This window comes from Ascaphus truei, chromosome 2 (genome assembly GCF_040206685.1).
Source record: "Ascaphus truei isolate aAscTru1 chromosome 2, aAscTru1.hap1, whole genome shotgun sequence".
NCBI classification, from domain to species: Eukaryota; Metazoa; Chordata; class Amphibia; order Anura; family Ascaphidae; genus Ascaphus; species Ascaphus truei.
Window position 1 is genome coordinate 173,456,882 of NC_134484.1, and position 25,194 is coordinate 173,482,075.

Here is a 25,194-nt window from a genome sequence, read left to right on the forward strand (position 1 = left end):
TGACCTCTCAGGAGGTCAATAATAGAATGTATTTTTCTTTATCACAATCAAAATCATTGTTCTTTCTGGTGAGGATTGTTTTGTTCAAATGTATTTATTGGATTTGGAGATTAACAAAACAAGTTCAAACTGTCAGTCACACTTCTTCTTTTTTTTTTTTGTGGAGGTCAACGCTTGCCTACATCACAGTAGTTATCACAGGAACAAAATGGCTCCGCTCAAAGTTTTTTTCTTTTTAAGAAAGGCTGAAGTTACAAAACATTTTTTGAGACCAGATATGATCTTTCAATTGTCAATTAAGCTTTTAAGCAGGAGTAGGGATATTGATTGGGAGATCACAACCTATATTCTTATCGCCAATGATCACAGAATGGATTTTAAAATGAAACAAGATTTGCAAGGAATGGGAGTGGTACACTTGATCCTATTCATGATCTAAACCATAGTCTGCCAATTACAAGACACTCCCTGGATAAATTCAATGGAGATCCTCATTCTCTCAGAGTTTGAGTATTAGAGTAGGTTAAGGCCTCGGGCATGGTCAGCGCACCGTGCTGAGGCGCGCTGCTGCTCGGCAGTGAGCCCCTGCAGCCGCAATGAGAGCGGCTTTAGCAGGGGCTCGCTTACGCAAGCGTGCGTAAGCGTAAGTCTTAGCAAAATTTTAAATTCAAGCGCTCAAGGGAGCGCAGGGCCAGTCACGTGAGCGGTTCGCCCAATGAGGGCGAACCAGCTCTGTGACGTCACATCCTCCCCCGCCCCCCCGACACGCGGATCAAGGCCAGGGAAAGCACCAGCTTTCCCTCAGCCTCCGCGCGCCTCAGCATGGCTGCAGTCCTATGGACGCAGCCTAAGAAACCATCCAGGAGGAGGTGATCGGGTTATTGTTATTGAACAAAGGGAGCAGTATTCGATAGATTTTCCTAATGAATGCCCCATACTGGACTAAATTAATATATTTTTTAAAACATACTTTTTTTTTTAGCATGTATGTTCGAATAATGCTAGTTTTGTTTTTATTACGGTTCATTCTATTTATTTTTGGCACTGTGTAGTTTGAGTACATCATTAGGGAACTTTTTTTCCCGCTTCTGTATATTTGTTCATTTTATGTTTGGTGGGAGCATATTTACATATATGCAAGTGTGTTTATGTATTTACATGATGAATGTCATCATATAGTCATTTGGGAAGTATTTGACATAAAAACGGCAAATTATTAATATATATTTTTTAATCATTTGTACGCATGTCATATTTGTTGTACCACGATGAAGAGGCTTGCAGGAGTATTTGCAAATTGGGTAATATTGATGTAGTCAATTTTGTATATTCGACCATGTAATGTGTTTTTGTAATTATGTTATACACTGAACAGGTTAATTGCTAATGAGGAGTACATAAGGACTCATTTGTTAAGCCTCCACTAACAACTTGAAGCGTGTAGATGTTGGCATAAACCGTGACATCACTGTTTGCGGAATATTTGCTGTGGTGACTCACAACTGATGGAACTCTGGTGGACGATTTGTCTGGGTAGACGGCAACTGCAGGTTTCTTTCCTGGTTCATACGTCTATGGGCCTACAACAGGAGATCATCCGACTCACATGAGTACAACTACTGTATGAGATTTTAATTGTAAGTTTATTACCTCTTTTATATAACGTTTACCTACTATTTATGTCCCAGGCTTTTAGGTCCCATAGTAACAAAATAAACTATGTATTAAATCGCTACACCTGTGATTGAGGGAGGCTGATGAGCTGCACAGGTGTCAAGAGGAACTAATCATAGTAATTCAACGGCCAGCATGCTGGAACCTTGTGAACATAAAGAAACAAAAAACTAGAAGTCTTTTAATTATTAAGCGCCACTGCTTACCTGCATCTGAGAAAGTACAAATAATTGACAAGATGCTCCCCCCCTCCCGGAGAACCTATACTCAATATGGTACTGTTAGTGAAGCAACGCAGTTAACATTGCATTAATGAGGTTGCAGCAGTGTTGCCCATTACCCTGCTTCTCCCCATATTCAATAAGGGGAATTAAATCACATTAAAAACAGTCCAGATTTATGTCAGTGCAGTGGGTCTGTCGTGCGCATCAGTGTATTAACCAGGTTTATATGCTTCAGACACTAGAGCCATGCGAGGGAGTTGTGCCAGGCCACAGAGGTAACCGGTGCAGGGAGAGGGATATGATACTTCACCTGCTTTCCTCCGGTTTGGGGCCGACTCTCCTCGTTGGCTCATGCGTGCCGCCGTCAAGAGGTAACAGGAAACTAGAAGGAAACGGCGCTACTGCGCATGTCTGAAAAGAAGCTCCCAGGATGATCTTCACAAAACTTTATTGGACACACACAGGGCTACACCAGCATCTCCCCCTCTACGCGTTTCACCCTTTCACAGAGGGCTTCGTCTCGGAGTGGGGAGAAGTGGTGACAGCCTCTTAAATAGCCTAAAAGCCCGCGAAAGCGGATTTAAAAGATTTTAACTCCTTCAGTATTAAACAGTTTTTTTACAAGTCTCATTGCACATAAATCATCCTGTATGCGTTATTCCCTTAGGACATCTCTAGGTGCATAACATGCCAACCCAGGGGATAATCAGATAATAAACATACATAAAGATAAGACTGTTTGGCTGTATACTGGAGGTGTATAAATATACTTAAAAACTAGAAACAACACTGCAAGAAAAACCATTGTCCGCATTCCTTCTAAATAGAACCAAAACAATATAAATCCATTGTTTAAACATATAGGGACTTCATAATCTCATAAGCCATATTAATTCAGCCTTATGTTGTTTGGCCTCGAAGTACTAGGAAGGGTATATGAACAAGGAAGGGGGGGGGGAGGGGAAAAGAAAAGGGGGGGGGGGTGGAAGGGGGAAAAAGAGGGAAGGGGGGGGGAGGAGGGAAAAAGGTTGTGGGGAGGGAGGGATATAGGATAGGGAGAGGGGGGGGGAAGGAAAGTGGGGGCAGGGAATCAGACAGACACAAGAAACAAAGCAAGGGATAACAGTAAATTCACAGTTCACATGATTTCATGATTGATACATGTACATAAATGCCTATGGGCATGCATATCTCAGGTTAAAGTTCACTAAGTAGTTCTAGAGGAAACATCGCAGATCCCAATCCACATTAAGTCCGTTGGGTTGTAGTGTATTTAATGTATGTATCCAGTGTGCCTCTCGTTGATGTAAGAGCTTCTTCCTATCACCTCCCCGTGGGGGGATGGCTATGTGTTCAATTGCACAACAATGGAAATTATCTACTGTACCCAACGGACAGTTATTAAAGTGAATTGGTACCGGATGTGTCATGTCTTTGTTTTTTATTAACCTAAGATGTTCTAGAATGCGGACTTTCAGGGCTCTACTGGTTAGGCCCACATATTGCTTTTTACATCCGCATTGTAACAGGTAAACCACAAAATTAGTTTGACATGACATGAACGATTTGATTTGATATTTATGTCTATCCTCTTTGTTGGAGAAATGCGTAGTCTTAATCATTCTAGGGCAAATTTTGCAATGTCCACATTTATATGATCCAATTAATCTCGGAAAGAAAGAACGTTTGGTTTTTCTGTCATTTGTTATTTTCAACATGCTGGGTGCCAGCATGTTCCCTAATGTAGGAGCTCTACGAAACACTACCTTTGGTCCTATACACACCATTTTACTCAATAATGGATCTAGGGACAGTGTGGCCCAATGTTTGCGTATTATAGCTTTGATAGAGTTCGCTTGTTCGCTAAAGTTAGTGATAAAGAATGGCGCTTCTGTGTTCTCGACAGATGTATCTTTGGCACTACCCCCTATTGACGTATTGATAAGAGTATTCCTATCCGTATGTAGTGCATACTGGTATGCCTGCTCAAGATCAATATCGTCATATCCCCTCGACAGGAACCTCTCTCTCATTTGCATTCATTGCTTCATGCAAAAAGCTGTCACGCACGCCCTCTGGTCAGAGGCATTCCAAGGGGGCAGTTCCTGCGTTTACGCCGGAACTGCTCGACGTTGGAGGCCTTTGTCCACAGGGCTGATGAAATGAGAGAGAGGTTCCTGTCGAGGGGATATGACGATATTGATCTTGAGCAGGCATACCAGTATGCACTACATACGGATAGGAATACTCTTATCAATACGTCAATAGGGGGTAGTGCCAAAGATACATCTGTCGAGAACACAGAAGCGCCATTCTTTATCACTAACTTTAGCGAACAAGCGAACTCTATCAAAGCTATAATACGCAAACATTGGGCCACACTGTCCCTAGATCCATTATTGAGTAAAATGGTGTGTATAGGACCAAAGGTAGTGTTTCGTAGAGCTCCTACATTAGGGAACATGCTGGCACCCAGCATGTTGAAAATAACAAATGACAGAAAAACCAAACGTTCTTTCTTTCCGAGATTAATTGGATCATATAAATGTGGACATTGCAAAATTTGCCCTAGAATGATTAAGACTACGCATTTCTCCAACAAAGAGGATAGACATAAATATCAAATCAAATCGTTCATGTCATGTCAAACTAATTTTGTGGTTTACCTACTACAATGCGGATGTAAAAAGCAATATGTGGGCCTAAGCAGTAGAGCCCTGAAAGTCCGCATTCTAGAACATCTTAGGTTAATAAAAAACAAAGACATGACACATCCGGTACCAATTCACTTTAATAACTGTCCGTTGGGTACAGTAGATAATTTCCATTGTTGTGCAATTGAACACATAGCCATCCCCCCACGGGGAGGTGATAGGAAGAAGCTCTTACATCAACGAGAGGCACACTGGATACATACATTAAATACACTACAACCCAACGGACTTAATGTGGATTGGGATCTGCGATGTTTCCTCTAGAACTACTTAGTGAACTTTAACCTGAGATATGCATGCCCATAGGCATTTATGTACATGTATCAATCATGAAATCATGTGAACTGTGAATTTACTGTTATCCCTTGCTTTGTTTCTTGTGTCTGTCTGATTCCCTGCCCCCACTTTCCTTCCCCCCCCTCTCCCTATCCTATATCCCTCCCTCCCCACAACCTTTTTCCCTCCCCCCCCCCCCTTCCCTCTTTTTCCCCCTTCCACCCCCCCCCCCCCCCCTTTTCTTTTCCCCTCCCCCCCCCCCTTCCTTGTTCATATACCCTTCCTAGTACTTCGAGGCCAAACAACATAAGGCTGAATTAATATGGCTTATGAGATTATGAAGTCCCTATATGTTTAAACAATGGATTTATATTGTTTTGGTTCTATTTAGAAGGAATGCGGACAATGGTTTTTCTTGCAGTGTTGTTTCTAGTTTTTAAGTATATTTATACACCTCCAGTATACAGCCAAACAGTCTTATCTTTATGTATGTTTATTATCTGATTATCCCCTGGGTTGGCATGTTATGCACCTAGAGATGTCCTAAGGGAATAACGCATACAGGATGATTTATGTGCAATGAGACTTGTAAAAAAACTGTTTAATACTGAAGGAGTTAAAATCTTTTAAATCCGCTTTCGCGGGCTTTTAGGCTATTTAAGAGGCTGTCACCACTTCTCCCCACTCCGAGACGAAGCCCTCTGTGAAAGGGTGAAACGCGTAGAGGGGGAGATGCTGGTGTAGCCCTGTGTGTGTCCAATAAAGTTTTGTGAAGATCATCCTGGGAGCTTCTTTTCAGACATGCGCAGTAGCGCCGTTTCCTTCTAGTTTCCAGATTTATGTCAGTGCCGCAATACGGTTGTAAATCCGATTTGAAAAACAGTACTTAGTTCAGTTGTGCTTCATATAACCCAGCTCAATCTACAACAGAAGCAAGAACGAGACGCTGAACCAAACAACATTGATATCTGTGTCTACAGAACAAAATCGTGATTAGATTTTCTCTAGTGATAATCCTTTTAGGTAAGGTTATTTCTGTTTGAAACGTTATTTTTGTGAGCCATATTCCATTGGTTTACCTGTACACAAAACATTACTCACAAAATGTTATGGTTAATATGCGAGTCCAGGACAAAATGTCAGCGATTGGTAAAGGTATTTTTGCTATGTTGAACTTACTACCTAACGTTATAAGCCTCCAAAGCAGACATATTTAATGTCTAAATACTCATCAATGCCATATTTTGACCCTTCTCGTCCAAGGCCAGACTGCTTCACACCGCCAAATGGGCACTCGACAGCCGATATCAAGCCTTCATTTACTCCTACCATCCCCACTTCCAAGCGTTCAGCCACTCTCCAGATCTGCGCTGGATCTTGCGAGTAAAAATACCCTGCAACCAGTGACAAAGACACAAATCAACCATGGTTAAACATGCATTTAACAAACTACTGATCTTTGCAGGTTTTATAATTCATTTTTTAATTTCACCAACAAGATTCTGAGACCTACGGTACACTGATCAAACTGCGGTGCTCCTTAGTGCATTTGAAAAAATATAAATCTACAACCAATATACACTTTCCATTACGGACATTTTTTGTTTTATTCTTTAAACATGACATCTGTGCAGAAAGAATTACCTGCTAAGCCCACATTGGCTGAATTTGCAATGGCAACCGCTTCCTCTTCTGTGTTAAACCTGTTATGAAAAAGCAGTTCTGAGATCGTCACCGAAAGACAGAGAAACAGATTAAACGCTATTCTGGAAAATAAGAGTAAGAGTTTCTTAAAACATGTTGTATTTTTTCATCATACCAAAAAACCAACACGTGTAGCCTGAGCCAAAATATTTAAGTTACCTTTAAAAATGCAGCAATTGCCCCAAAAAGTAAAAATAATTTGTAACATAACCTGATAAAAATATATATATAGCAGCACATGAACTTAAAAAAAATAAAAAATAATGTGTTGCAGAGTTTTCACCCATTTATTATTCACTGGCTTCCGCTGTTAGCAAAGCAACCTCTGCTAAGGAGTGCGGATGGCAGACTACTTGTAGGTTTCTCGAATTGTTCATAAGGAATAGATTCAAGATCTTTCTAAGCAAACCCCCTCTTACTTGATGACAGGTGCTAAAGGTCCAAACGTTTCCTCTTGTATGCACAGCATGTTTGTTGTGACATTGCTGAGCAATGTTGGCTCATAGAAATTCTTCCCAAGGTCGTGTCGTTTGCCACCAGTTTCAATGCGTGCTCCCTGCGACACAGCATCACCCACGTGCTGCTCCACCTGAAGCCAAAGACATGGCAAAGTCGGCTTCAGAGCAAACATTAATCAAGAGCCATTTTCTCCAAAGACTAGAAGCAATAGCATTACACAAGATTTGTCAAATGATTTATCCTCAAGATCGAGATACCATTAACTACAAAGTTTCCATCTTGTGTGATCACCTTCTGCACGGCTTTCTCGTTGATGAGTGGTCCCTGCGTAACTCCCTCCTCAAATCCATTTCCAACATGCAGCTCTTTCTTGATGAGCTCGGATAATTTTTGAACAAAGATATCATGTATCCCTTCCTGCACCAGGAATTTGTTTGTGCATACGCAGGTCTGAAAAAAAAACAAAGAAACAGGGGAGCGCAAGGTCAGCAAAAAGACCCGAACCACAGAGAACGTCAGTTTTGCCAAGGCAGATTAATGTTATGCCTTCAAGCCGCAATTTACGTTGCTTGAATTTACCCTATCCTCTGTGGACCCCGCTTCTGTGACACTTCCCTTTTATCTTCCAGGCTTGTGAGAAAAATTAAATATAGCTGCTGGGGGTCACTAATGTAAAGCTGCAAGATCATCTTCTGATACGGTGGCTTTCTATTGGCCTCCAGAGCAAGGACATCTTATTTTCCTGTGCAAGTTCTGTGTTCTATTTTAGAACTAGAATGTTGGGAGCCAGGGGATTCCCAGGGGTTCAGCCCCAGGGTACCTCCATATAACACAAGTTAAGAACTAAATGAGTGGGAAGGGAAGGTGTGGTGGAGAGTGTTGTGGATTTAAAAGCAGCTAAAAGGGCCAAGTATTTTTTCAGTGTGTGGCTTTTATGGTATTAGAGAAACAGAATTGGACAAAAAGTCCATCTGCCACAAATACTAAACTACAGTTTGAATAATGCAAGTAACAAGTCGTAGCTTGAACGTAACATCTTTGAATTTGGGGTAGATAACCTGGCACTAGCATTTAAGTACTGTACACTTTTAACATAGATGTCTATTAGATTTGTATTTCTTTATTACCTTTTTCAATACACCAATATATAATTTGAAATATTTCCAATATCAATGTTTACATATTAATCTCCAGTGCATTTCTTCATAAACAAATGTATTGCAGGTACTTCTACTGTAAATGGTGACATATGTGGTGTGAGGGGGCAGGAGACGGGGAGGAGGGTGAGAGGGGATATCAGCATTACATTCTGATAGTCTATTCAATTTTAAGTGCCAATTAAGTATGCTGCATGCAGTGCGTGTTTAATGTTATTGACATATAGTCTGTGGTTCCCCAAATCCTGTTTTGCACATTCTGTGACTTGTTCGCCATATTCTAAACGTTGGTTTTTCACAATTTATCTGCACAAATACCTCATATTTCCTAACCATAATATAGAAGTACATGCCGGTGTACAGATGCCCATAGACATGCAGACTGATAACTTTTAATGGAACAACAGGAGTTCTTAACAGGATTACTACATTACATTGTACAGACTTGTCCTCTTTATGTTTACATGAACACAATTAAAATGTTACATTATTGGTGGGCACTAAATTAAGTCTTACTATGATAAAGCACTAAAATAAGCTCATAGGTATTTTTAGGTTGGATCACCAGGCATCCCGATGCGTGACCATGTTTACGCACCTGGCCGGAGTTACGGAATTTTGAAGCGAGAGCTCCTGCAACAGCTTGGTCAACATTTGCACTGTCAAACACTATGAATGGGGCATGTCCTCCAAGCTCCATAGACACTCTCTTTACAGAGTCAGCGGCATAGCGGAGCAGGATCTACAGCAAACACAAGTCAGTATGACAAACCAGCGTCCAAATCATACATACATTTGGAAACAAGGTGCTCAAAGTCCTACAAATTCAGGCCCTTTCAGCATTGAACGGTATCAGTACAAATATAATCCTACTTAAACAATATATAGCAACGTTAAAACAAGCTAATTTAGAAAATGTCAAACAATCTTTCATTGCCAGGTCTTTTCTTAGCATTTCAGAAACTGTATAATTGGGTGAAATGTCTCATTGTGAACAATGTACAGAAGGATTTTGATTGTACTTCTAGGTGTCAGTGTGTTATCATGGCTTCTTCATACGACTGTTAAATTACTTTTTATGCTATGGGAGATTAAAATGTTGGCATTACCAAGTAATTTCAATGCACATACAAATGCTCGCTTTATGGAAACAACATAATTCATATATATACACACCTGGGAATTAACATAGTATATCCCTCTTCACACACTGTATACCATCACTGATCAAACTATAAGGTTTGAAGGTACTTCTCTGTTTTGCGGTTTACCTTTCCTGTTGCAGTTGAACCAGTAAAGGAAATTTTGGCTACCAAGGGATCAGTACATAGGGCTTTCCCTACAGCTGGAGCCTTCTCTCTGGAACATGGAACCACATTATAGACTCCTGCCGGGATCCCAGCCTGGTGAGCAAGCTGCAACACAGAACAGCAAGCAGACGCTGCATTATGAATATTACTTCAGAGGCTACAATACTGTACTACATCATTCACACAGAAAGATCACTTCCTCAGGCATCACACAAGACACAATGATTAATACTTACTAAGTATACATACATTTGAAAACGTACCTCAGCAAGTGCCAATGCAGATAATGGAGTATCTTCTGCAGGCTTCACTATCACAGTGCAACCAGCTGCAAGGGCTGCTCCCACCTTCCTTGTGATCATGGCACTAGGGAAATTCCACTGGGATGGGAGAAAAATGTAACATTGTTAATCACACGGCCGCTATGAGGGTCTGCAGCTCAAGGGCTTTGTAAATCTACAATTCGTTCATCAAATTTCTAACATGACTTAAGTGTAGCACATATTCAAAATGTAGGTGCAATGCATTGAAGAGACCTTTGTCAGTGAGGACATTTATCATGTCATCGGGACCGGGGACTGGCTGTAAATAGGGAGTCTCGTGTAGTGGGTCAAAACTTGTGTGTACAGTATATGAAAAAAATATAATACTGCACCAATTTTCTCCTACTGTCATAGGAGCTACTGTGTACATCACACAACGTATGTACAATAAGGATGAAACCTGTCCAAAGGTCACTCATGCAGAGTATGTTCTACTTATATAAGAAATATGAAAAAAAGATGAACGTTGCCATCGCCATCGCAACGTTTCACGGTTCGCTGTATTTGAGAAAAAAAAGCTGTGTGTGCTGTGCACGCGCATAGTAAGTGAAACTTTTTTGACTTTTGTCACAGAAATTGACTTATAACGCGCATGCTCGGCACACGTGTCAGTCAGTGTATGTGTCAGTCAGTGTGTGTATGTGTGTCAGTCAGTGAGTATGTATGTGTGTCAGTCAGAGAGTATGTATGTGTGTTTGTTTGTGTGTGTGTCGGTCACTGTGTATATGTGTGTCGGTCACTGTGTGTATGTCTGTCGGTCACTGTGTGCATGTGTGTCAGTCAGTGTGTGCGTGTGTGTCAGTGTGTGTGTGTGTCAGTGTGTGTTAGTCAATGTGTGTGTGTGTGTGTGTGTGTCAGTGTATGTCTCTCTCTCTCTGTGTTGTGTGAATGTCTCTCTGTGTCGGTCAGTGTGCGTATGTGTGTCAGTGTGCGTGCGTGCGTATGTGTGTCAGTCAATGTGCGTGTGTATGTGTGTCAGTCAGTGTGCGTGCGTATGTGTGTCAGTGTGCGTGCGTGTCAGTGTGTGTGTGTATGTGTGTCAGTCAGTGTGTGTGTGTGTGTATGTGTGTCAGTCAGTGTGTGTGTGTGTGTATGTGTGTCAGTCAGTGTGTGTGTATGTGTGTCAGTCAGTGTGTGTGTGTGTATATATGTGTATATGTGTGTGTGTGTGTGTCTCTCTTTCTGTGTCCTGCCCCCTCTCTCCTGACTCCCCCCCATCCCAGGCGGAGCTGCGGCTCTGTCTGAGTCTCTCCCCCCCCTCCTCCCCTGCTCTCCTCTCCCCCTCCCCCACGGAGACGCGGCCGCACCGGGCCCGCCGTATGTGAGGGGCTGATACCGTGATTAAGAGCCCCCCCCCCTCCGGCAGTGCTGCATGGGAAGCGGCGCGCTCAAACCCCCCGCTTCCCGCGTTACCGGAGCAGGAGCCAGGAGCGCACGATAACGTCTGTGCGCGCATGCGCGGCACATGCTGACAGCGCAGCGGCCGTCATGATCCCGAGGCTCCTCTCCTCCTCCGGCACCGGCGGCACTCAGTCAGCGGGACTCGGGGAAGCAAGAGGGAGGAGAAAGGCTGAGCAGCGGCTCCTCCTCTCACAGCCGGAGGACTTGCGGGGCTTCCGCCATCTTGGTACACCCACAGTACCGGAAGCTCTGCGCACGTCTAGGGGTAACGGCGGCCGTTAGGAGCGGCGCCGGCGGCGGCATGTCACAGCGGGTGGGGAGGGTGGATTTGCGGCCGCCGTTAGGAGCGGCGCCGGCGGCTATCGCTGCCGCCGCATGTCACAGCAGGCATGGGGGGGGGGGGAGGGGGAGTCACTTCACTTCCGTTTCATTTTCGTCTCCTTCGCTCCAGTTTTGCCTCATGAGAATAGGTGCCACTAAAGAAGTTTCACTTCAAAAGGTCACTTTAGAATCTAGATCTTCAGCCCTTTGTGGTGGGTACCTCCATAAGCTGATGTACGAAAAGGGGGACCCCCGCAACTGCTTAAAAGTATAGTTGTAATGACGGTGCTCCCTGGGTAAGTAACTACTACTATACACAAAGAGGAAACTAACCCAGTTTGGGCACTCTGTCAAAAACCTGGTTGTATTGTGGTAATATTAAAAACATGTAACGTTATTATTATCCTTTAAAATAATGGTGATTACAATGAATATTAAACACAAAGTCGTACCCTGTAATACAAACTTATAATGCTGAAGGCCAGGATACCTCAAGGTGCTGAAAGGGTTAATATGTCCCTTCACTTGCAATGTCTGGGTAATGTAGCTCAGATTTGCAATATGGTACTTTAATTGTCCACTGTTCACTAAATGTGAACAAAACTACCTCAAATGGTACAAAGTTCGCAATATGATCGGAGATAAATGTTGTAGGTGATAATGACACCTTATCTAGAAATGTACATAGGGTTAAACACAGTTATGTGGAGATAACCTGCATACATATACTGTATATAGGACACAGTGGGTCATATGAAATACACTGTGTTGATGTGCAACACTACTGCAATATGTAAAAGGACCTGGTGAATACCAAATATACTGGTCACTCATAACATCTGTAGAGTGTGCTGTTTGTGTAAGCATGTACCCATATTGTGACAGGCTGGTGCACTGGTGTAATAATGAATGATCAGCTAAACTCAAACAGCACCGAAGAACTGTTATGCTCACAACCAAATGCTCTATAGTAACCTGTACAATTGATCCTACTGCCGGTTGGATTCTGATGCTGTGGTAGCAGCGGTAAGTAAAAACCCTGCAAATCCCAGCACAGATAAGATGAATCCAGGCTAGTATGCTACTGACCGATACACTGCTTAATGTACCCGAGGAGAAAAAGTCCCTAAAATGCACCCTTTACTTCAGACTATTAGGCCCAGGACATTGTGAACTCAGCGTCGCTGAGCCGCGCTGAACAGATACACAAAGCCCCTGCATCTGTAATCAGCGCGGCTATAGTTTCTCCCTCCGCATGCGTGCTGATGCGTGCAGAGGCTGAGAAACTTCCCCGAGACAAGCAAGTTTGAAATTTGCCGCTCGGGGAAGCGGAGGAGCGGTCACGTGACCGCTCCCATCAAATGTGGCTGCAGCCGGTCCGGCATTGTAACTACAGAGCCAGCAGACCAGACAGAGGTGTGTGCGTATGTGTGTGTATGTGTGTGTGTATGTGTATATGTGTATGTATGTATGTGTATGTGAATGCGTGTGTGTGTGTGTGTGTATGTGTGTGTGTGTGTGTGTATGTGTGTGTATTGTATGTGGTGTGTGTATGAATGTGTGTGGTGTGTGGTGTGTGGTGTGTGTGTATGTGTATGTGTTATGTGTATATGTGTGTACTGTATATATGTGTGTATGTGTGTGTATATGTGTCTGCTACTTCTATATATACTGTATATATGTGTGTGTGTGTGTGTGTGTGTGTGTGTGTGTGTGTGTGTGTGTGTGTGTGTGTGTGTGTGTGTGTGTGTGTGTGTGTGTGTGTGTGTGTGTGTGTGTGTGTGTGTGTGAATATATTTATCAAAGTTGCACAATGTTAATAAATAATTTATTCTCACATGTCTTTTTTTTTTTTTTAAATATTATATAATATACACACACACACACACACACATATATACACATACACACAGGTTCCCCAGTGACACACAAACACACAGACCACTTCAAAGTGACACACACACACAGTGATACCCGCCTCCCAAGCGCGCTTGCTGTCTCCTCTGCCAGGACAGCAAAAAGCTCCTGGTAGAGCGAGCGGCAGCAAGCAACAGCAACAAAGTGTTTACTATGTCCCAGGCCTTAGGATAGTGGTTATAGTATAAGTATTAAGAGCAGAGTCCCTAAAAGAGTAGAGTGACACGATCAGGAGCCACCTCCGTTGTGTGGCTAGGTTCAGAGCTGTCAGCTGTGAACTCCTGCGCGTGCACCTGCTGCCTGACGCACGCGTTTCTCGTTGAAACACTTTTTCAAAGGCTTGTGTGTGTGTGGGTGGGGGGGACACTAGGTAACTACCAACAGGTATATATAGCCCCTGTGTTAATGGTTCGTTGGTTGACCTATGACATGAGCCCTCTGCAGCACAGTGTAATGTGCATAGTGTAACCAGCAGAGGAGGCTGTTTAAAACTCATCTCAATGTCATGTACACTACATAGTCAAAAGGTAAGTAATTCGTTGTGAATCTGCTACTTATATCTCTCTCTCTCTCTCTCTCTCTCTCTCTCTCTCTATATATATATATATGCAAATACAACTGTATGCTCATCTGCATGTCTTGGGCAGGTCTGCAACCCCGCCTTTCCCCATTATCACCCAGCATACAGCACTTCCACTGCAGCAAGGGATTCTGGGAAATGACATGCAAATGAGCACACAGTGTCACTTTTTGCCTCAAAAACCATTTTTAACATGGTTCCCTATAGGCTTCGTTTGCTGATATGGTTACCTGATATCACCTGAATGATTTCCTGATTGCTGAGAGAAATGCTACATCATACTTCTCATTCCCCAACCCCACTGTAAGTGTACTTCTTGTTTGTTGCTGTATTATCTGTTGTGTTCACCTATCCTAAGGAATAAACTCACTTTATTATATCTTAAGCCTCGTTCAGTTCAAACCCAGTTATTTTTGTGTAATATTAATAAGCCTGTGGAAGCTATCGTCACAGGCGTATTAATAAAACAGTATATATATATATATATATACACACACACACACACACACACACACACACACATTATAGCTTTGTCAAGGGTATGATATAGTAGATCAAACAAGGTTACAAATTGTTACCACTAAGTTTGTGTGAACCCTAAAGTACAGTGGGTCCAAATCGTGGAAAGGTCAACATTGAGAAAATGCAGGATGTAATCCCCAATAAATGGAGGGGTACGTGTAATGTTACTAAGGTACACCTATTATACCAAGGTGTATGGTGGACTCCAGATTCCCACCTAATGTTTCTGTAAGAAAGGGAATGTATTGGTGGCAGGATACTTGGTCTATCCCATCAAGAAATGATTGCTGGCGCAACAGAACACAGTTACCAGATGATGAATCCAGTATAAGAATGTTGGAAATGATGCCGCTCTCAGATGAACGCTGTGTACATGAACCCTTCATTTAGGCCGCCGGGTGACTGGGTTTTTAATGTATATATCCACCTCGCTTCTTTTTTAAGCAATACATCATCCCAGTTACCCTTTCTGATGCCCATTTTATGGCTTCGATGTTACCGTCATAGACTAAGTTGACATGTCGGGCTAATGGGGTGTCAGTTTTATTCCGAATACTCCCGATATGTTCTAATATCCTCTGTTTGAAGGGTCTTCTCGTCTTGCCGATGTATTTCTTGCCACACATGCAGGTGCCCAAGTATATAACTCCTGCTGTGAGTCAGTTAATAAACTTGCGCACCTCATACTCTTTGGAATCATCACTTTTGGTAAATACTTTCCCTGTTTTAACAACTTTGTAAGCTTTGCACCTTTGGCATGTGAAAGTGCCTAATGGTTTAGTTGTTGGCCATTGTGTAGCTGATGGATCCTTGCAGTGACTGTGCACCAGGGTGTCTCGCAGACTCCTTGCTCTCCTACTGACCATGGATGGAAAATCCTGGAGAGCTGATGTAATGTTCGTATCTGCTTTGAGGATAGGCAAGTGGCGTTTAAAAATCTCACGTGTTTGTTTCCACTGGCAATTGAAGCTACCAATGCAGTGTATATTTTTCTTACCGGGGCTCGATGTTGTATTTTTAAGTAAATCCACTCTAGGTGTATACTTTGCCCGTTTATACGCGGTCTTTACGGTTTTTCTGCTGTACCCTCTGTCACTAAATCTTTTTAATAAGATCTGGGCTTGGTGTTCAAATTCCGCAGTATTACGGCAGTTTCGTTTGATACGGAGGAATTGTCCCACCGGTATGCCTCTTATTAGTGACCCTGGATGGTGACTGGTTGCCTGAAGCAGGCTGTTAGTCGCTGTTGGCTTCCTGAAGATGGTGGTCTCCAATACCTCCTCTGGACCCTTTGAGATTCTGAGGTCCAGGAAGCAGATGGTTTGAATATTATGCTCACCAGTCAGTCTGAGGTTATTGGTGAGTGTTGAGGATATTAATGAATGTTGTTAGCTGTGCTACCGTGCCCTGCCACAAGAGGAGTACGTCGTCTATAAATCTTGTCCACATAATTATGTGGCTTGTGTGCTCCTCTAGGGCTTCAGCAAACACTACCTGTGATTCCCACCAAGCTAAATATAGGTTGGCGTACGAGGGGGCACACTTGGTTCCCATTGCCGTCCCTCGTATCTGATGGTAGTATTTGTTATGGAATAGAAAATAATTCCTGGTTAGCACAAACCCTAACCCGGATTCATCATCTGGTAACGGTGTTCTGTTGCGCCAGCAATCATTTCCTGATGGGATAGAACAAGTATCCTGCCACCAATACATTCCCTTTATTACGGAAACATTAGGTGGGAATCTGGAGTCCACCATACACGTTGGTAGAATAGGTGTACCTTAGTAACATTACAATTACCCCTCATTTATTGGGGATTACATCCTGCATTTTCTCAATGTTGACCTGTCCACGATTTGGACCCACTGTACTTTAGGGTTCACACAAACTTAGCGATAACAATTTGTAACCTTGTTTGATCTACTATATCATACCCTTGACAAAGCTACGAAGTAGCAGATTCACAACAAGTTACTGCACCGACACACTTTATTCGAGCAAATACCCAGTATGTACCTGGCAGATACCTGGAATGCGCCGCTCCTCACCTCTGACAAGCCCCGTTGCGTTTGCCTTCCCAGCCTGGGTTCATGCCTGGCTGACGGGCGGCTGATCTGTTAAATGATAATGATTAGGATTTAATAGGCTGCAATGCTTCGCGTGTCTACCAGATGGCATAAATTCATGAATTGTAATGCAGTATATATATATATATATATATATATATATATACTGTGCAGTATTGCAGCCAGCGGGAATAAAATGCTTCAATCCCTGCCTAGAAAATACCTCAATGCACTCGGGCAGAAAACAGTCACAAACCTCAATACACCCGGGTATACCCGAATTCGTGGGACTAGCCGAGCTCGAATAAAGTGTGTCGCCAGTGTACTATTACTTACCTTTAGACTATGTAGTGTTCATGACAATGAGATGAGTTTTAAACAGCCCCCTCTGCTGGTTACACTATGCACATTACACTGTGCTGCAGAGGGCTCATGTCATAGGTCAACCAATGAATCATTAACACAGGGGCTATATATACACCTGTTGGTAGCCACCTAGTCCCCCTCCCCACACACAAGCCTTTGAAAAATATGACCCATATTGTCCTATATACAGTATATGTATGCAGGTTATCTCCACATACATTTATCGCTAATCATACTGCAAACTTTGTACCATTTGAGGTAGTTTTGTTCACATTTAGTGAACAGTGGACAATTAAAGTACCATATTGCAAATCTGAGCTACATTACCCAGACATTGCAAGTGAAGGGACATAGTAACCCTTTCACAACCTTGAGGTATCCTGGACTTCAGCATTATAAGTTTGTATTACAGGACACGACGTTGTGTTTAATATTCATTTTAATCACCATTATTTGAAAGGATAATAATAAAGTTACATGTTTTTAATATTACCACAATACAACCAGGTTTTTGACTGCGTGCCCAAACTGGGTTAGTTTCCTCTTTGTGTATACCTCCATAAGCTCCCAGCTTCTTTGTCGCTGGAGCCTTCCACCCACACATCGTCTCCACAGTGCTCAGGATTATGAAAAGAGAATACTGTGGAACATGGGTAGAAGTCTCCAGCAGCAGAGCAAAGAAGCTGGGAGCTTGTCGGAGGTACGCACCGAGAAGCATTGAAGACCTCAGGTCACCCTTTTTCGTACGGACGAACCATTAAACATGGAACAACACATCAAATAATATTTTTCAGGTAATATGCCATAGTTCTAGGTTAAAGTCAGAGAGAGACTATTGAATTTACTTACAAAGTCTGCGCATTTATCTATTTTTATTACGTGTCATACTGTACAAATAGAACATACGCTGCATGTTCTATTGGTCAAGATTCCTTTTTTGGTGTAATTAGCTTTCATATAAAGATTTAAATCAACATTAAACTAACAATTTCATTTTTGTATTCTGTGAAGAATTAATGTTTTAGATTTTTTTCAGTGAGCATCCACTAATTATATTATTCTTTTTAACTGATGATGGAATCAATGACTTTACAAAGCACAAAACAATGTTTACAGTAAAGTACAATAGGCAAATATTGTAATATCCCTGCAAAGCTTTTGTTTACCACTGAAATTTTGAAAGCTTAAATAAAAATATTGAAATACTTGCAATACTAAAAAAAAAAAGTGTCAATAAGATCTTAGTTAAATCAGGTCCTAGGCAGGACTGCCCCTTTAAATCCCCTTCCTTTATCCTAGCCCTGTAACACTTACTGGGGTAATGATTGTTACAACTCCAACAGGTTGTTTGAGGACCAAGGCCCTTCTGTCTTTCATTGGAACTGAAAGCACATCCCCATATATACGACGAGCCTCTTCTGAAAACCACTCCAAAAAGTTAGCTGCATACACAATCTCACCAACTGCTTCTTTCATTGGTTTACCCTGAGGGAAAAGGTCATATATAAAGCTACATTTCACACATATTTTGAATATTGAATAAGCTTTATTACAGCATTGCTGAGGCCATTTGTAGCAGAAATATATCTTTAAGTTTTTGATTTTTTGGCAAAATGATAAAAAATAAAGAGTTTTTAAAAACTTTTCTTACGAGCTCGAGCTTTTTCAGGTCCCTTACTGTAAATTCAAACAAGGTGCTAATGCAGGCAACCCATAGCTCCTTGTAAGAGGTATAGCTAGATATACAAATACTTCTCCCTCTACCACTTGCCCTCTTGACCCCATTCCCTCCCATCTCCTAAAACATCTTGTTCCTACTATAACCCCTATGCTCACACACATATTTAACTCCTCCCTTTATTCTGGTACCTTTCCCTCCTCCTTCAAAACATGCAACAGTTATACCATTACTCAAAAACAGAAAGCTTGACCCTACCTGTCTTTCTAACTATCGACCTGTCTCCCTCCTGCCTTTTGCCTCTAAACTCCTTGAACGTCTTGTATTCTCTCGCTTGCTCCACTTTTTCAACACCTATTCTCTCCTAGACCCTCTACAATCTGGCTTCCGCACTGCTCACTCGACTGAAACAGCCCTCACGAAAATAACTAATGACCTCCATGCTGCCAAAGACAGAGATCATTACACTCTGCTCATATTACTTGACCTCTCCGCAGCATTTGACACCGTGGACCACCCTCTTCTCCTCCACATTCTCCATACTCTTGGTATTAGTAACAAAGCTCTATCCTGGATCTCCTCTTACCTCCCTTCGTACTTTCAGTGTCTCTTCTGCTAACACCTTCTCCTCCTCCATAGATCTCTCTGTGGGGGTACCCCAGGGCTCTGTCCTGGGACCTCTTCTCTTTTCGCTGTACACTTTCTGTAGGTGACCTAATCACATCCCTTGGGTTTAAATATCACCTCTATGCTGACACACAAATTTACTTTTCAACCCCTGACCTTACACCTGCTGTACAGACCAAAGTTTCTGAATGTCTCTCTGCGATATCATCCTGGATGGCCCTCCGCCGACATTAACATGACAAAAACAGAGCTCCTCGTACTTCCTCCCAAACCTGGCCATACTACCTACTTCCACATTACTGTTGGAACTACAGTCATTCACCCAGTAGTCCAAGCACGCTGCCTAGGGGTCACACTCGACTCCTTTCTCACATTCTCTTCCCACATTCAAAACATTTCTAAAACCTGTCGCCTTTTCCTCCGCAATATCACAAAGATACGCCCTTTCCTCTGTTCCTCGACTGCTAAAACTCTGACTCAGGCCCTCATTCTCTCCCGTCTCGACTACTGTAACCTCCTGCTGTCCGGCCTTCCTGCCTCCCCTACAATCTATCCTAAACGCTGCTGCCAGAATCACTCTACTGTTTCCTAAATCTATCTCAGCGTCTCCCCTGCTGAAATCCCTCTCCTGGCTTCCTATTAAATCCTGTATGATACATGCAATTCCCCTCCTCACTTTTAAAGCTTTACACTCTTCTGCCCCTCCTTACATCTCATCCCTAATTTCTCGCTATGCACCATCCAGACTCTTGCGTTCTGCTCAAGGAAGTCTTCTCTCTCCCCCCTTTGTATCTAAAGCCCTCTCCCGCCTTAAACCTTTCTCACTGACTGCCCCACACCTCTGGAATGCCCTTCCCCTCAATACCCGACTAGCACCCTCTCTATCCACCTTTAAGACCCACCTTAAGACACACTTTTTTAATGAAGCATATGAGTAGCACCGTAGATATTACTATACACATGATCAGTGTTCGACAAACCTATACATTTGCACACCTCGGGCGAGTGGATTTAACATCGTGGCGAGCGCCAATTTGCCCAAGCAGCACACGTGTGGTACTAGGTGGCGAGTAGATTTTTTTGTTCGGCGAGTAGATTTTTTGGTGATTTGTCGACCACTGCACATGATACATAAAGCTTGGCCCTCTGCAGAAGCACTTACCAAAATGCCCTACTACTGTTTATGTACGTTCCTCCTACATACCAATTAGATTGTAAGCTCCTCAGAGGAGGGACTCCTCTTCCTAAATGTTACGTTTATATCTGTAGCACTTATTCCCATGACCTGTTATTTATATTATATTATTTATATGATTACCACGTGTATTACTACTGTCAAGTGCTATGTACATTAATGGCGCTATACAAATAAAGACATAAAATACATACAACCAACAGTCTTGGGACTTCGCGGTCACCAAAGTTTCGGTTCCTATTGGGGACATTAGATATTTCCTGAACGAGAGTGCGGGATCTATTTTTGAATTGCTGCACATACTCCACATCCGTGGCACCTGGGTTGGTAACTACATAAAGGCGTACCTTACTTCACAGATATACATACATACAAAGCAGGGTTCTTACATTCTCTGCTGTGATTATCTTGGCAAGATCCTCTTTGTTCTGTATCATCAACTCATACCACTTGCGCAACAAGGCACTCCGCTCCTAGAGAGAGAAAAAACAAGTATCCACTCACCCTCAAGTAATATGGTTTATTGAACAGCCAGAAAAGGTTTGAACGTTGGAACACTGACCTGGATTTAGCGCCATGAAAGATAATGTTTTGTTCGTTTAACACTGCTGCCTGTAATGTTTCGCTGGACCTTCCACTACAGATCGGTTAAAGTAGCAATCCTGGGCAAAAATATTTTTTTTCCGTACAGCATTGGAATTGGGGCGTAAAAGGGGGATGTTCTGGAGTTAAATCACAATTTTCAGATTCGGAAACATCCCGAGTTACCAAAATGAGTTCCGTCTTGTAAATTTAAAAAACCATGAACTGATTCAGCGCTGCTTGGCAGCCACCCTCAGTGCATACAGGCATACCCCGGTTTAAGGACACTCACTTTAAGTACACTCGCGAGTAAGGACATATCGCCCAATAGGCAAACGCCAGCTCACGCATGCACCTGTCAGCACGTCCTGGAAAGTAATACCGGCTCCCTACCTGTACCGAAGCTGTGTGCAAGCGGGGAGACTATAGAGCCTGTTACAAATGCGTTATTTACATCAGTTATGCACGTATATGACGATTGCAGTACAGTACATGCATCGATAAGTGGAAAAAAGGTAGTGCTTCAATTTAAGTACATTTTCACTTTACATACATGCTGCAGTCCCATTGCATAGTTAATGCGGGGTATGACTGTATACAGTTGTGCGCCTCAGCTAGCCTTTCGAAAGTGGCAGAACTGGAACAAAATGTCCAAGTATGAGGGCCAAAAGAGTAATATAGACATAATCCTAAAGATTTTAAAAGGATTATCCTTGCATATTGAAAGCATTGGACACATCTGCACCAAATATATTTACATTAAATTCGCTTAAAATGTGAACACAAGTCTACAAATTACATATTGCTTCCTGGGAAATTGGCAGCAGCAGACTGTCCAAGGGCGACTCCAAGGCCCATTGTGGGCCAGATGTGGCCCACGGGCCGCAAGGTGGAGAGCCCTGAAATACAAGGTTTAGAACAATCACGGCTATCAATCCCTCCCCGTCTCATCCTAACTCTACTAATTACATCACTTACTTGGCCTCTATACACTGTATTATTTTTATTACATCTGGTGGTAGTTTTACAATTTGGCATCAATGTATTGAGGAACTTGTGGGCAACGGCTCGCAATGTGGCCTGTAGGAGGCGTTAGTGGCCAAGATATTAAATGCACATATTATAAAAGGGTGTATTGAAAGCTTTGTGTGTAGATCATTTCTTTTCCCTTCCGGTTCAATAAATTCATGAGGACAGAGGAGGCGAAAAACTCTGGCCAAAAAACCCCACACCAGATGTCTTTCTGTTCCCTTGTCTACCTGTGACTGTTTTAACACAGCGTCAGTGATCCAGGTAGGTCTTCTTCCACGTCTATTAGACCAACAAATAGGAGTACAAAAACTACGACTGCAGACCCTCCAACAGTGTTCATTTTTATGTGGCTAGTTCCTTTGTCAATGTGGGACACATACGCTTACAACCAAGTGAGCACCTTCTCTGAAAATCACCGCAACATGTGCACTTTATTGTGTGTGTAGCCGGGTCCCCCTGCCCTGCCTCTGGTGCGGGGAAGCTGGGCAGTGGTTCCCCGGAGCTCCGCGCGATCGGGAGGTGGGGGCGGCAATTTTGTGAGTCGCGCATGGGCAGAGCGGCGAGGCGCGTATGTGCAGAGTGAGGAGTGCGGCGGCCATCTTAGGTTAGCTCTGCACATGCAGCCGCGGGACTACATATCCCAGAATCCCTAGGGGGAGTGACTACCCACGTGGGGTTCCCCAGCCAATGGGATTCGCGCATGAAGAAAGATAGGATATCCCCGCATGCAGGGAGCGCGCGGGTGAGTTCTGGCGGAGGCACCAAGGAGACAGGTAGTGTCCAGGGAGCAGTAGCTTCCTGGGCTAGACCTAGACCTTGCCCCTAGTTAGGCCCTGAGACAAATCAGAGGAGTGTTGCAGGGAAGGCCCTAGATAGGGACTCTTCCCATTTGTGGTATTAGTACTGCGCTGGTGACCGGACGGCCACAGGACCGCGAGACCCTCCAGCTGGAGCTCACCTGAGAGGAGGATCAGGACCCTTAGGAGAGAGGAGATGTGTTGGAGGCCCCGCTACGTGGGACCTGCTCCAATCCAAAGCGACAAAGAGCACCTGGGTACTGGAGTGCCCAGGCAGGTACCCAACGTGCACCTACATCCACAGGGGGTAGCGCTATCTCACATTTGGGTGACTTGCTGGGACAGGGCACCAGGGGTATTGGTGCCACAGCACCCTCAGTACTTTGGGGGAACCACCAAGTGTTAGGTCACTGGGGTTATACAGTAGGTACAGTTGATATGTTATATGTGTTAGTAGGTGTGTACAGTAAAGCTTAGTTATATACATTGCATGGTGTATTATTCTTTATTTTGTATTGGTTCCTGTGAGGGGTTATCCCGCCATCACTGGGATCCCTCATAGCTGGAGGCGCTGCACTGCAAGGAGAAAGAGCTCACCCCGGGCTCCCAGAGACAGAGGCCTCCTGTGAGCAAACGGGTACAGCAGCACGCATAGTTACCGCGTAGTTCCCTTAGTCTGCGACCAGGGTGGAGCAAAGCACGCACGGCGCGACCAGAGTGATGACTCTGAATGCTCTCGTCCAAGGTGAGGGTACATGTGCACGCGCTTGCTGCTTGGCGAGACGACCAAATTTGATTTGGCTGCTCGCTGATGAGTCACGTGAGCGGTTCGCCCAATTAAGGCGAACCAGCTCTGTGATGTCATGCCTGCGCCCAGAACACCCCCCCCCCCCCACCCCGCACGCAACTAGCCAGAAATCGCCCAGCCGAGCATAACGTCACAGTGCTCGAGCGCCAGCGCACCCGCCCCCAGCCTGGCCGCAGCCTTAGGCATAGGGAAAGGGGGCTACATATGCAAAGAACAATTTCTAAAAAATAAATCTACATTTCGGGGTATATTTTTATAAACTAATATAAAAATGGAAGTTGTGATAACACGTTCATTTATCAAAGCAGCCATAGACCGCTGCTGTAATTAGCTGAAGGGAAAATATAGGTACAATTAGGTGTGTGACTGGAGTTACAAGGTACAGTATGTCCTCGCTTATTCTGCCACTGCATTTCTCATTGCAGCCAGGTTGCCCTATACTCACTTTGGCGGGCACCTCTCTCCAGGTCTGAAAGGCTGCGGCGGCGGCTTTCAGCGCCTCCCTGCACTCCCGGGGCCCACAGTCATCGACTTGCAACAGCTCTGCCCCGGTGGCCGGGTCCAGCACAGGAAAGGATGCAGAGTCCGAAGAGCGCAGCCAGGAGCCACCCACATAGGCAGATGAGCGCACGAGAGAGGCAGGCAGCCCCTGGGGACAGGAGGATAACTTGTGGGAGGGGAGGATCCTGGGCAGGAGCAGACGTGCAAACATAACCGCACTGCAGCCGAGGGATATAATGGGGAGATGGAAGAGAGAGATTATTTGCAATCACCAGAAGCAATGACGATGTACTGCCAGGTGCCCAGTCACAAGAATAACAGACCCTCCAAAATGTTGCACATAAAAATAGGTAGCACTGTAGATTCTCTACTTGTGTTGGATGGAGCTACTGCCGAGTAGTTTCAATGCAAGTCCCCTAACCTATGCAGCTTACCATATACAAAAACCATCTGTTTAATAGGTACACCTGGTCTTACACAGGACAAACACGTGTAGTGTACCTGCTAAAAAAAGGTACAGTTAGGGGGTATGGCATAATTAAATGATCAGTAATCACTAACTGCAATGGGCACCTGCTAGCATTACAGTTATAATTATAACAATGAAAGTGAGATGTGCAATCAAGTCGTGATAGCTTAGAAGATAGATGTTATTGAATGGCGAGTGATCACAAAATAGGATGCGATTGTCCCATGCAAACACAATAGCCCAAACAAATGATCAACCAACGAAAATAATGCAGCAGCATGAAAATGCATGCACTGAATGCACTGCGAAAATACACCCGAGATGCAAAATACCCACGGCAAATATAAACAGATCACAGTATGCACGGGACCAGTATAACAGATCCCGCAGAAGATCCACGGGCCTAGAAGTACCGATACACTCAGATCCCCACCAACACAGAGCAAAGTCCCCGAGCTGGCAGTGTCAGTCTGATCGTCTGCAGTGGGTG

The 25,194-nt window shown here is 43.6% G+C and overlaps 1 protein-coding gene across 3 annotated transcripts; it reads right to left on the bottom strand.

The window, feature by feature from the left end:
• Positions 1-5,690: 5,690 nt before the first annotated feature.
• On the bottom strand, positions 5,691-25,194 carry ALDH5A1 (aldehyde dehydrogenase 5 family member A1). 3 transcript variants are annotated; one of them, XM_075585584.1, is made up of 11 exons: positions 25,138-25,170; positions 24,180-24,453; positions 20,905-20,988; positions 18,330-18,500; positions 9,782-9,898; positions 9,480-9,623; positions 8,807-8,950; positions 7,343-7,501; positions 7,012-7,181; positions 6,533-6,591; positions 5,691-6,282 (listed from the first exon to the last, which is right to left on the bottom strand). In XM_075585584.1, exons 2-11 carry the CDS (start codon positions 24,444-24,446, stop codon positions 6,077-6,079), a joined length of 1,521 nt encoding a protein of 506 aa, XP_075441699.1. In that variant the 5' UTR covers positions 24,447-24,453; positions 25,138-25,170; the 3' UTR covers positions 5,691-6,076. The 3 variants fall into 3 exon arrangements, with proteins under 3 accessions (XP_075441699.1, XP_075441701.1, XP_075441698.1); XM_075585583.1 differs by having other exon boundaries at positions 5,692-6,282; positions 25,041-25,194; XM_075585586.1 differs by lacking the exon at positions 18,330-18,500 and having other exon boundaries at positions 25,041-25,194.